General features: G+C 50.2%; 1 protein-coding gene across 1 annotated transcript in view; it reads right to left on the bottom strand.

The window, feature by feature from the left end:
* Positions 1–13216, bottom strand: part of LOC135885431 (2,7-anhydro-N-acetylneuraminate hydratase-like) — an 85489-nt gene that overhangs the window by 2617 nt on the left and 69656 nt on the right. The window contains exons 11-13 of the mRNA XM_065413121.1: positions 11077–11211; positions 10344–10445; positions 7768–7932 (exon numbers count right to left, since the gene is read on the bottom strand). Of these exons, the coding sequence (XP_065269193.1) occupies positions 7768–7932; positions 10344–10445; positions 11077–11211 (402 nt within the window). The remainder of the gene's footprint in view (positions 1–7767; positions 7933–10343; positions 10446–11076; positions 11212–13216) is intronic.

Below are 13216 nucleotides of genomic sequence, written 5' to 3'. Positions count from 1 at the left end.
CGCTCTGGAGGAGCAGCTCACTTTTAAAGGGCCCCAGCCTGCCCCGCGCGCCCACTGATGCCCCAGTGCCCCAGGGTGCCTCACGCATCACCCTGGCAGTTGGGCTAGAATCCGAAACTTGTCGGGCAGCAGCTGCAGAGCTGTGAGCCCTGAGGAGCATCCCATAACGGCTTGTTCAGAGTTACGAACCACCTCCATTCGCGAGGGGTCCGTAACTCCGAGGTGCTACTGTATTATCTAGACCATGGTAGTCAATAGGCAGATCATGGGCCAAATCTGGATTGAAAGGACCCCAAAATCTTTTTATTTACATATTGTTATTTTTTTAAATGATTTTCTCTGCAGTCTGGCCCCTGACTATACATTGATGAAGAATTTGGACCTTGACAAAAAATAATTGACTACCCTCATCAAGACCATCCCTGAGAGGTGACTGTCTAGCCTGCTAAGAACCTACAATGACAGAGATTTCACAACCTCCCCAGGCAATTTGTTCCAGCCAGCGGCGGCTCCAGGCCCCAGCGCACCAAGCGCGTGCCTGGGGCGGCAAGCCGCGGGGGGGCAGCCTACCATTCGCTCCGAGGGCGGCAGTCAGGCGGCCTTCGGTGGCATGCCTGCGGGAGGTCCGCCGGTCCCGCGGCTTCGGCAGCAATTCGGCGGTGGGTACGCCGAAGGCGCGGGAGGGGACTGGCAGACCACCTGCAGGCATGCCGCCGAATCTGCAGGACCGGGGACCTCCCGCAGGCGTGCTGCCGAATCTGCGGGACCGGGGACCTCCCGCAGGCGTGCCGCCGAATCTGCAGGACCGGGGACCTCCCGCAGGCATGCCGCCGAATCTGCGGGACCGGGGACCTCCCGCAGGCGTGCTGCCGAAGGCCGCCTGACTGCCGTGCTTGGGGTGGCCAAAAAGCTAGAGCCGCCCCTGGTTCCAGTGCTTAACTATGCTGGCAGGAAGTTTTTCCTAATGTCCAACCTAAACCTCCCTTGCTGCAATTTAAGCCCCTTGCTTCTTGTCCTATCCTCAGAGGTTAAGAAGAACAATTTTTTCCCCTCTTGTAACAATCTTTTATGTGCTTGGAAACTGTTATGTCGCCTCTTAGTCTTCTCTTCTCCAGACTAAACAAATCCAGTTCTTTCAATCTTTCCTCATAGATCATGTTTTCTAGACCAGCGGTTCTCAACAGGGGGTTTGTGGCCCACTGGGGGTCCGTGAACCCTTTCAGGGGGGCCACAGGGCCCTGTGGCTAAAATCCAGAGCCCGAACCCCAGCACCTCCCGCAGGGCTGAAGCCCTGATCCCTGGGGCCCCCCACAGGGCTGAAGCTGGGAGCAGCAGGGTTCAATTCTGGAGCCCCGAGCCACGGTGCTCCCCACGGGGCAGAAGCCCTGAGCCCATGGGAGTACACAGGGGTGTTACACGCCCCCCAACTACAGTGCAAGAGCAGGGCAGTCCTGGGGCAGCTCCACCCCCCCCCCTCCACCTCCTTCTCTCCCCACCCCGTGGCTACGTCGGAGGTGGGAAGCCAGAGCCCGGAAGTGTGGGCCAGCTACTGCTCTGGGTTGGTGCCATGGAGCAGGCAGCCACAGCGTTCCCTCGTCTCCTGCTGCTGCAGGGGGTTGAACCTGCTCCCCTTTGCTCAGGCAGCTGGTAAGAGCTGCCTGGGCGGGGGGACCCGGCTTTGTGGCTGGCAGAGCCCTCAGGGTACAGGGACCGCAGGGGAGCCCTCACAGCACATAGCCCCAAGTTACCCCCTGCCTGCACCCTCAGCTATCCCTTGCCTGCAATCAGCCCCTAGCTACCCCGTCCCTGCACCCTGAGCTACCCCCTGCCTGCACACAGCCCCTAGCTACCCCCTCCCTGCACCCTGAGCTACCCCTTGTCCTCACACAGCCCCTAGCTACCCCCTGCCTGCACACAGCCCCTAGTTACCCCCTCCCTGCACCCTGAGCTACCCCCTGCCTGCACACAGCCCCTAGTTACCCCCTCCCTGCACCCTGAGCTACCCCCTGCCTGCACACAACCCCTAGTTACCCCTGGCCTGCACCCTCAGCTACCCCTGCCCGCACACAGCCCCTAGTTACCCCCGGCCTGCACCCTCAGCTACACCCTCACACACACAACCCCTAGTTACCCCTGGCCTGCACCCTGAGCTACCCCTGCCTGCACACAGCCCCTAGCTACCCCCTCCCTGCACCCTGAGCTACCCCTTGTCCTCACACAGCCCCTAGCTACCCCCTGCCTGCACACAGCCCCTAGTTACCCCCTCCCTGCACCCTGAGCTACCCCCTGCCTGCACACAGCCCCTAGCTACCCCCTCCCTGCACCCTGAGCTACCCCCTGCCTGCACACAACCCCTAGTTACCCCTGGCCTGCACCCTCAGCTACCCCTGCCCGCACACAGCCCCTAGTTACCCCCGGCCTGCACCCTCAGCTACACCCTCACACACACAGCCCCTAGTTACCCCTGGCCTGCACCCTCAGCTACCCCTGCCTGCACACAGCCCCTAGTTACCTCCTCCCTGCACCCTGAGCTGTTTTCAAACTTTTTGAGCTGAGCCCCCCCATCTTTGAGTTGCTGAGGTGAGTCAGGGGGTGGAGGTGGCATTCCCTCCCCAGACCCCGACGTGCGGAGCTGGCTTGAGCCTCACTGGCCCCTGCCCACCCAAAACAGAAGTCAAACTATGCCCACGTTTCCACCCTCCCCCGGCCCAGAGCCTCCCCCTCCCCCGCTGGGCCCTGGAGTTTTTATGGCATGTTGTGGGTGGCCTCCGAAAGAAAAAGGTTGAGAACCCGTTCTAGACCTTTAATCATTTTTGTTACTCTCCTCTGGACCTTCTCCAATTTGTCCACATCCCTCCCGAAATGGCGCCCAGACCTAGACACAATACGCTAGCTGAGGCCATGTCAGCGCAGAGTAGAGCGGAAGGATTACTTCTCGTGTCTTGCTTACAGCGCTCCTGCTAATCCTGCCCAGAGTGATGTTTGCTATTTTTGCAAGTGTTACACTGTTAACTCATGTTTAGCTTGTGGTTCACTCTGACCCCCAGATCCCTTTCTGCAGCATTCCTTCCTAGGCAGTCATTTCCCATTGTGTGTGTGTGTGTGTGTGCAACTGATTGGTCTGTCCTAAGGGGAGCACTTTGCATTTGTCCTTATTGAATTTCATCCTGTTTGCTTCAGACCATTTCTCCAGTTTGTCCAGATCATTTCGAATGTTCATCCTATCCTCCAAAGCACTTGCAACCCGTCCCAGCTTGGTATCATCTGCAAACTCTATGCCATTATCTAAATCATTGATGAAGCTATTGAACAGGCCCGATCCCTGTGGGACCCCACTCGTTATGCCCTTGCAGCTTGACTGTGAACCACTGATAACTACTCCCTGGGAACAGTTTTCCAACCAGTTATCCACCCACCTTGTAGTAGCTCCATCTAGGTTGTATTTCCCTAGTTTGTTTATGCAAGGTCAGAAAGCCTTACCAAAGTAAAGATATACCACATCTACCGCTTCCCCTCTGTCCACAAGGCTGGTTACCTTGTCAAAGAAAGCTATTAGGGATTCAGACCTGGATCGATCCAGTCGTAATGGCTATGAATCCAATGGCTTTCCCTCCCACACCATGTCAGCAAAAGTAGCAACGAGGCAGCTGAACAGCTCTGCTGCCACCGTGAGGCATGGGGGGGAAGGATTTTTTCCACTCAGTCCCAGAATCCCTCCCCAGGGACCAGCCCAGCTGCTTGGGATATGCCTTGGGCACAAAGTTTAGGCTTCAGCCAGTTCACAGCTCAGTTTCAGACCATGTGAAAAATCAGAACAAGTAACAACCATCACCGATTACATTTGAAAACTTGTCTTCACAACCATAAACGTTTAAAAGAAAGTTTCTATGTAAAGCTTCAATTCTGCAGAAAGTGATGGGAAAGCATCCCACAAGTAAGGGACATTTTCTTCCTTGCTATATTGCCAGGCTCTGAAAGAAAGGGAGCCAATGGCAAAGCTGGGACCAGAACCTATAATTCCCGACTCCCAGACACTTACTCTAACCACTGGAGACAGCAAGGCTTAGCAGGGTGTGAAGACTGGTAGTCAGGAGATCTGGGTTCTGGTTTTGGTTCTACCATTAACTCGCTGAGAAACCATGAGAAACCACTGAGCCTCTCTTTGCTACAGGTTCTGTAAAACAAACGTAAGTTCTACATACAACGCAGGTGTGATGTGAGTTTTAACTACTTTTTGAAATGCACTTTGTCTTTCACTTAAAAATCCCAAAGAATTAATGTAGGGTAAAAATAAATGGGTGACTTCTTAAAACGTATATTTTTTAAATACTCAAATTGCTTTCAAAATTAACAATCCACACTCTGGGCAAATTATTGGCTCACAAACTAAACAAAAATATTTAAGAGTTAGTTTCTCCAAAACATTTAATGAAACAATCCTCAAGCATTAAAAAGCAAGCATAAATGAAGGCAACATACATAGCCAATACGTATCAGTTTCCAAGCACTGGCCCACTATCATGCTATTTAATCTCGCCAAGATAGTAACACTCTAACACACTCACCTTCGATTCAACTAGTGCTATCGCCTCATCCTCAAATGAACACATCAAATGACTGATCACCTGCAATGCACAACCTTAGCTCTGACCTTCCAATGCTAGTTAATCATTATAATCTTAAAATTGCAGTTTTTAGCATCTCCATATACTATGCCCTAGATAAAGAAAAAACATAACACTGATCACACAAACATATTTCTCAAAAACACACCTGAACGTCACAATGTTCACATGATGAGCCAGATCCTTGGTGCAAAAGGACCAGAAAAAACGGCATTTCCAGAATTGGGATTCTCCCAGCATCAGTAGATAGGAGGGGGTTCCTACCCCTCACTACTTCTAGATCCCAGTGTGGGGCACTACTGGGGTAATTCAAATGGATCCTTTGCAGCGCCCTGGACTTAACTAGATGAAGCTGCGTACAGAAGCGGATTACAATATATTGGGCCCCCCACCGTGGGGCCCCCCCCTGCTCCTTCCCTTCCCCCAAGGCCCCGCCCTCTGGTCTGGCCAGAAGCTGGGCCACGGTAAGAACTGCCCAGGGAGCCTGGACCCTCCGCCTGCCCTGGGCGGCATGCACTGGGCGGCATGCACTGGGGGGCATGCACTGGGGGGCATGGACAAGGGCTAGGGGCTGCTGTCAGGCACTCTGGCCCCCTGCCCAAGGCAGGTGCAGCCAGGGTCCGGGGCTCCCCACAGCTGCCTGGACTCCCTGGGTAGCTCTTACCACAACCTAGGGCAGGGGTCCCCAAACTGTGGGGCCGCCCCACTAGGGGGGCATGGAGGAACGTTTGGGGGGGCGCGGCAGGGCCCAGCCCTACTCCCAGCTCTGCTCTCACCCCACCCCAGCCCTGCCCCAGCTGTGACTCTGTTCCTCGCTGCATCTCCACTCACAGCCCCTGACTGTGGGCCCCGGCCCCACTCCTGTCCTGGCTTCGGGGGGGGGGGGGGGTGAGCGTGACTGAAAAAGTTCGGGGACCCCGGCCTAGGATGACCAGACGTCCCATTTTGACCCCAGTCGTCCCAACCTTTTTAGCAAAACCAGGCATTTGTCCTATTTGCTCTTGCCAACTGGTGATCAGTTGGCAAGAGCAAATGGAACAAATGCCCACTTTTGCCAAAAAGGAGCTTGGAGGGAGGGTGAGTGGCAGGGCTTGGGGGGGGGGGGGGTGAGCAGTGAGGCTCGAGTCAGCCCAGCGAGGGGGAAGGTGGGGGGTTTCATTGAGTGGTTTGGGCCAGCCCCACAAGGGGGAGGGAAGAGGGCCAGCTCTGTACAGGGGGAGAGGGAAGAGGGGGAGCTCAGCGCCACACGGGGGAGGGGGAAAGGGACAGGAGAGGGGCTCAGAGCACCTCCATGCTGAGGAGGGGGAGGGGAGGGGGAAAGGGGCTGAGAGCAGCTCCACGCCGGGGAGGGAGGGGGAAAGGGAGGGGCTCGCGTGAGCTCCATGCCGCGCAGTGTGGGGGGTAACAGGGCTCGCTCCAGTCTCACACAGGGGGCCCCTCGCTCCAGCGCCAGGCAGGGGGCTAGGGCCAGCTCTGCCTGGGGCGGGGGGAATTGCTCACCACCTCCACAGGTGTCTCTGGCTGGGCTGGAGGCGGAGCCTCAGGGGGAAGAGGAGCGGGAGGGGGATAGAGAAGGAGCAGGGGCCGCGGCTAGAGTTCTAGCTGCTCCTGTGGGGCCCCCAATTGGTCGGGGCCTCTGGGCACGCCCCCGCTGGCCCATACGGTAATCCGCCAGTGGCTGTGTATTGAGCCCTACGACTTTAAAGAGACAGGATCAGCTACACAGCACACAACACCAAACATAACCCAGAATGACAAAGTGTAGTTCTCTGTCCCGCCTCTAGCGACTGGGCCACAGAGATGTGTATTTGTCCGCTACAGCCTTTTAGCTCAGGCAATAAATAGAGGCTTGTAGTTTTAGATCCAGAGGTGCAAGTTCAGTCTCTGCTGCTGACCCTCGTGTACACAAACACGACTGGAATGTACAGTCATACCATCGCATGTGCATGTTCACAACGTCACACAACACAACGAATGAACAGGTTAGCATTACCCCTGTGCAGGGCTGTTTCAGTTAGCATGTTGGGGTGGCTTCAGAGTCTCCAGGGCTAGAAGGGACAACTATGATCATTCAGTCTGACCTCCTGCATAACACAGGCCAGAGAGTTTACCCAGAAATCCCTGCAGTTGGTCCAACAATTTGTGTTTGAACTAAACCGTATATGTTAGAAAAGCATCAAAGCCTTGATTTAAAGACAAAGTGTGGTAATTTAACCACTGGAACAGATGACCAAGAACTGTGGTAATTACCCTCCCTGACAGAACTGGTGGCATCTTATTGCAAGTTTCAACTTCCAGCCAGTGGATCTTGTAACACCTTTGTCTGCTAGATTAAAAAGAGTCCTCTAGTAGCAGATATCTGCTCCCTATGTCGATAACTATAGCACCATGATCAACTCACCTCTTAACCTTCTCTGAGGTATACTAAATGGATTGAGCCAAAGCTTCTCTTTGCGGGGTACGCTGTCAGACCACACAGCATTCTTGTAGCTTTAACTCTCGCCAATTGTTCAGCATTCTTTTTGAAGCAGTTGAGTAGCACAATGGTAGTAACCTAATGCTTGGAGATCGGTATTGTGTTGAGAATGAATGTTCCTTTAACGTACGTGTTTCGTGCTTTCTAATGTTTGTGTTTCATGCACTTGCGCAACCCTAATTCACAAGGGGTTTTTACATAGGATTGTCATCGTTTTAAAAAATAAAAACAGAAGTAAATGTGAGGGCTGAGGCCTGAGGGCTGTGTTGTTTACTTGAAACTTTGCATCCTCGGAAGACAAACTTTAGCTGATGTTCCAGCTTCCTCTGACACTCAAAGTTTTAACATTTGAAGGAAGAGCCATTTTATAAACCACATTTTATCTTGCAGTCTTTTTTCTGAATTAGGAGATAAGGGACAGCCAACAATACAAACATATTGTCATTTTAAGTTGTAAATGCATTCCAAATCCACACTTAAGATGTAATTCTCCCCGCATCACCCAGCAATGTGACTACAGTCTGGAGAAGGTTCTCAGAAGGGGCTTGTAGAATGGTGGATTAGATGTCTAAATAATGGGACTTTTGCTACCATTGCTGCTTTTACTGAATGTCTGTTATTGTGGAAATCCCTACACTTGTGGCAGGGTTGACAAAGAGAACTTACAGTTAAAGCTGAAATAAAGCTGTCCATCAGATAGTAGTCAGCTCCATCGTGCCCCATTAAATGGCTTGGAATGAATGCGGATTTGTTTGTTGGATAAGCAGTTTTCTCTCTTGTGCAAAAGTCAAAAACTTGCACTGGTCCCCCCCCATCACAGAATAGTTCTCCCTAGGAGTCCAAAGTAAAGCACAAAACACACCTTACTAAACACATCACTATGAATCTTTGACAGTGTTTCTAGTGTGTCTAAAACATGTCTACATTGCCCACAGCGCAGCCGCACTGCAACATGGGCAGTGTAGACACACCCTAAATGTAATGTCCACAATGAGTTTCTATCACAATTAAAATGTATTAAAATCTCTAAACAAGATATTAAGACCACTCCTAGAAAAGTTACGTTGTATGTTTTTAATATTTTTCATTATGGACAGCATCTACCTGGTATGAAAATAATGGCTAGCTTAATCAGCAGGAGGATCAAAAATGCATGACAGAGCTATTGCACTTGTTTATTTGCTGGCCACTGACCTCCAGTTTGACAAAGGCCTCATATGGGCACAGGCCTTTAAAATGTGTCTCAAAAGTCAGCGTAAAACAGCAGGAAATACTATAGTTTTTAAGGGGCAGTTAGCAGACATAGCACTGAATTACTAGACCATAGTTTTCAGAGTAGCAGCCGTGTTAGTCTGTATCCGCAAAAATAACAGGAGTACTTGTGGCACCTTAGAGACTAACAAATTTATTAGAGCATAAGCTTTCGTGGGCTACAACCCACGGTTGTAGCCCACGAAAGCTTATGCTCTAATAAATTTGTTAGTCTCTAAGGTGCCACAAGTACTCCTGTTATTTTTTTGTAGACCATAGTTGTTTGCGTAACAGAGGTGTCCAATAAACTAGTGCAGCAACACAGATGAAAACTATTGCACTCATAATTAATGGAGATATCCCATCTCCTAGAACTGGAAGGGACCTTGAAAGGTCATCGAGTCCAGCCCCCTGCCTTCACTAGCAGGACCAAGTACTGATTTTGCCCCAGATCCCCAAGTGGCCCCCTCAAGGATTGAACTCACAACCCTGGGTTTAGCAGACCAATGCTCAAACCACTGAGCTATCCCTCCCCCCACTCAGCAGGACTTTTCCCCGTAACAACACTTCGTTAGCAGTTACACACATAGTATGCTGAAGTGTTAGTGTTTATAGCAAGATATTAATTCAAAAATCGCTAAGGCCCATAATCCAGGCATCATCTTTGATTTGTCCCCCTTTTTTCACTCACACATCCAGGCCATGTCCAAGCCGTGCTGCTTCTACTTACCTTGTTCTACATTCCTACCTTTCCAAACTACTCTAGCTTTTGTTCAGAATCTCTCTACTCTGAATACAGGCCCTCAGTATCTCTGTCTCTCTGGCCTTTAATGGGAATGAGGTAGTGTCCCCATAACTAAGGCCCTAAGAAAATAACAGACTTTTTCTTTTCTTTTTTAAATTCACGGTAGCATCTCAGGTAAATATTTGCATTTCATGGGACACGCATGGCCGCTGATCACCCCTGAACTGCTGTGATTTTTCCAACAGTGGCAAGGAAGAAGCAGGGTTAGCGGGTCAGTCCCATCCCAGGCTGTGGTAGGAGGTGGAGGGCTGGTCCTCTCCCAGGGAGTGTTGGTGTTTTACCACATGGTGCTGGCCAGCCTGACCCAGGTCAGGGATTGGGATCCAGCTAGCTCCATGTTCAGCTCCAGCAACTGCTGCTGCTTCCTGTCTGTCCAGTGCGGAGAAGGGGGCAGCACTGACAACACCACGATTAAGCTCCCTGGCCTGGTCCGCCCCATTGCGACCTCCGGCAGCCCAAGAGGAGACAACACAGCCCCAGCTGGTGGGGAGCTGAGGCCAGCCTGATCCTCTTGCCAAGGCGTGGCCTTCCTCACACTCCGATCACCCTGCAGGGGAAAGGGCTACCTCACGCCCCGATCTCTCCATCAGGGTAAGGCCTCCTCACACAGCTGTTCATATTACAAGTGGCTGCAGTGCTAGACATTGTGCTGGCTACGGTGGGGGGATGGATCCTGGTCTCGGCTCCTGCGCTGTCTCCCCCAAGGCTGCCAGGGGCTGCTCTGGGATGGGCCACTCCTCATTGCTGCATTGTCAGTGCTGCCTCTCTCTGCCTGCTGGCCAGACAGGAGACAGCAGCGGCAGCCTGAGCCAGATCTCAGTGCGGCGTGAGCCAGCCCGATTCCTGCCCCGGACCATCGAGTGCCATGTGGTCAGACACTCCCCGCACTGCCCTCACCATCTTCCTGCCCCCCTCCTGAATGGGACCAGCCTGCTACCCTCCCCCCCCCCATGAGCAACCTCAGCAGGGAGGTGGGAGCAGGGATGCCCACTTCCACCTCCCTGCTGTTGGAAAGGGCTAATTCCATGATTTCCATGGAGTCCATGAAATTGTGATTTACAAAGGGCCTTACCCATAATATCCTTATAATAGGCCTAATCCACAACTCTCATTGATTTCAGTGGGAACAAGATTGTGCCCAGTAACTAGTAATGGTGAATAGTGTGGCAATCACCCATTCATTTACCTTGGTCCCATAGATTGTGGTTTTCCTTGTACCCAGCCGCTCCGTAAAGGCCATCATAGTAAAAGCAGCTGTTGCTCCTCCTTCAAACTCCATATTAACAACCTGGAAAGAGTAAAGAAGTTAAGAAACATACAGCTGCTCTAGAAGTGCTGAGAGGAGTCCTGCAGGAGTGGGTGACGGTGTATTTCCTCTCATCTATCATATAACTAGGAGTTACAAAGTAGACAGCACAAACATCTGAAAGAGGAAATTAACAGAAGTTACATATCTCGCACATGAGGCAAGCTGTAAAATCCATGAGTTGTGTGCTGTGAGCATTTCTACTAGAGCAGCACAGAATTCACGTGTTGTACGCGCTCTATTTGTCAGAGAGTTTTACTTTGTTTTATCTTGTGCTGCACACAAGATACTTTTCAATAGTTTACTTTTTGCAGCAGGACTCTTGGCAGATTCATACTGTCTCAGAGTGGTGCTATTAGAGCTATGCTTATGGAAGCACTTCCAAAAGACTAGAGCTTACACACAAAAGTTTTCTCAAGGGCCAATCTTTCCTTACAAAATCTCAAACAGGGAAAACTTTAACCAAATAAAACAACTTAACTGGTTTATTTTAAGACATACAAATTGAAGTGTACTGGTTTCATACTCAGAACTAATTTCTACAATTTTTAAAAATGTAAGTAAATAAATACCTTTTTACATGCACTAGCTAGATGAACAAAAAATATCATACCTGGTTACTGACAACATCATTGTCACATTCATAAACACATCTTCCATATGGACCGCTGCGCAGGGCCTCTGTCACAGCTTCTATGTCACAAACACCACTATTGCACACAACAGATACTGGCCAATTAAAATAACCCTACAAAAAATAACAACAACATTACTTATGCAAGACATACTGTATTCTTATCTCAAACTTGCCTCTCATCTTGGACCAAATTCTCATTTATATGTACAGAAATCAGAACCATTTGCTACAGCTGGGTCACAAAACTGTTCCTGTAGGTAAACAACATGAACTCTCAGCGTGATGCTGTGGCAAGAGAGTTAGCATGATCCACTGAGGTATAAACGGGAGTTTCAAGTAGGAGTCCAGAGGTGGTATTATCTCTGTGTACGTCGGGTCCACTTCTGGGGTCCGCACTTTAAAAATTATGTTAACAAATTGGAAAGAGCTCAGAAGAGAGCTACAGGAGTGACTCTAGGTCAGTAGGCAACTTGATCAGTCTAATTTCCTACGTGAAGAGAAGATTTCTGATAGTTGGGGGGTTTCTAGGTGACAAAGGCATAAAAAGATACAATGTCTGGGTGCAGAAGCCAGACAAATTAAGATGGGAAATAAAATTATATTTTTTAAACTAAAAGGGTAATTAGCTATTGGAACAACTTACCTAGGTAGGTGGTGGATTCACCTTGAAATCTTTAAATCAAAACTGGAATTCTTTCTAACAGATATGCTATAGCTAGGGCTCCGTGTCTGTCTGTCTGTCCACCCGTGTCTGACTTCTGCAGCGGCCAGTGTGGCTGAGTCCAGGGCTCCCTCCCTGCAGCTGGTGCTGGGGGCCCCTGGGGCACCCCCTGACCTCCAAGATTCAGTCAGGGTTATTTGTGGTACAAGTCATGGACAGGTCATGGGCCGTGATATTTTGTTTCTTGCCCGTGACCTGTCCATGCCTTTTACTAGAAATACCCGTGATTAAATCGTAGCCTTAGCTATAGCTCAACTGAGAAGGTATGAGCTTGAGGAAGGTGAAATTCCATGGCCTGTGGTATGAAAAAGATCAGTCCAGATGATCATGATGGTCCTTTCCAGCCTTGAAAAGTCTTATGAATTCTTGCTATCCCTGGGATTCTCCACTGGCCTCCTCAGGTCACCCCTGAATCACAACCAACATCAGTGAAGGTGCTGTTCCTATGCCTCCACTTCACACTGGCAGGCTACCTGAGAGCAGGCAGCAGCAGGACTCCAGGCTGCTTTATTGTAGCTTGCAGCTGGAAAGAGTGCTTGCCTAGTGACAATGGTAAAGAATCAAAGAGTTGCTTCTTTTAACAATGAACAAGTAACTTTTAGAATAAGGAGAAAAATACCACCCCACAAGCTTCTCTTTCTCTGCTTCACTGTAGAGCTTCTGCCTCCAACCTTCCGCAATTACCTACCAGTTGGCTTCTTGCTACTGATTTAAAGAAACAGCACGGATATCCTCACAGTGTCCGCAGTGGCTAAATGTCCTGCTGGATTTGGAGTTCAGCACTCCTGGAGTGGGCAAACCATGCACAACTTTGCTCAGGTCATGCCCCTGCCTTACTGCACACTGACACTAACGGGAGTCAGTACTGTCTGCAGCTTCCTCCAGCAACGTGAACATACAGTTACAGAGATACTTGACCCTTTTCTCCCTGACACTAGTGTGCACTGGGTCAGTCACTTGTGTCTGCTTATGGACCCAACTGTGACACTACGCCCCATATTCTTCATAAAAATATTGTTATAATATGACTTTGGCATAACTAAGATGTGGCTTATGCAAGATGGGTCATGTGAGATATCATTGGGAAGGTTATGATTTACTGAATATGATTATCCTATTTGTATACATGTATCATTTCTGTACCTGAAGTTAGAAATATTGACTATGTAACAATTACAAATGGGTTTGAACCTGGGGAATGCCCACCAGACAAAATGCAATCAGTCAATGGCCCATTAGGAAGAACAATAGGACTTTGAAGATGCTAATCTCCCAACTTCCTAGGAAGTCTTCCTGAGTATTTATGACTGCTTTGACACTGCAGGGTCATGTGATCATGTCACCTGGTACTGGACTCCATCTTGGACTGCTAGTGTTTCTCCACTAATAAAGGGT

The sequence above is a fragment of the Emys orbicularis genome, chromosome 11 (genome assembly GCF_028017835.1).
Source record: "Emys orbicularis isolate rEmyOrb1 chromosome 11, rEmyOrb1.hap1, whole genome shotgun sequence".
Lineage (NCBI taxonomy): Eukaryota > Metazoa > Chordata > Testudines > Emydidae > Emys > Emys orbicularis.
The sequence above is the reverse complement of the archived record's forward strand: the minus strand, read 5'-3'. Positions and strand labels throughout refer to the sequence as shown.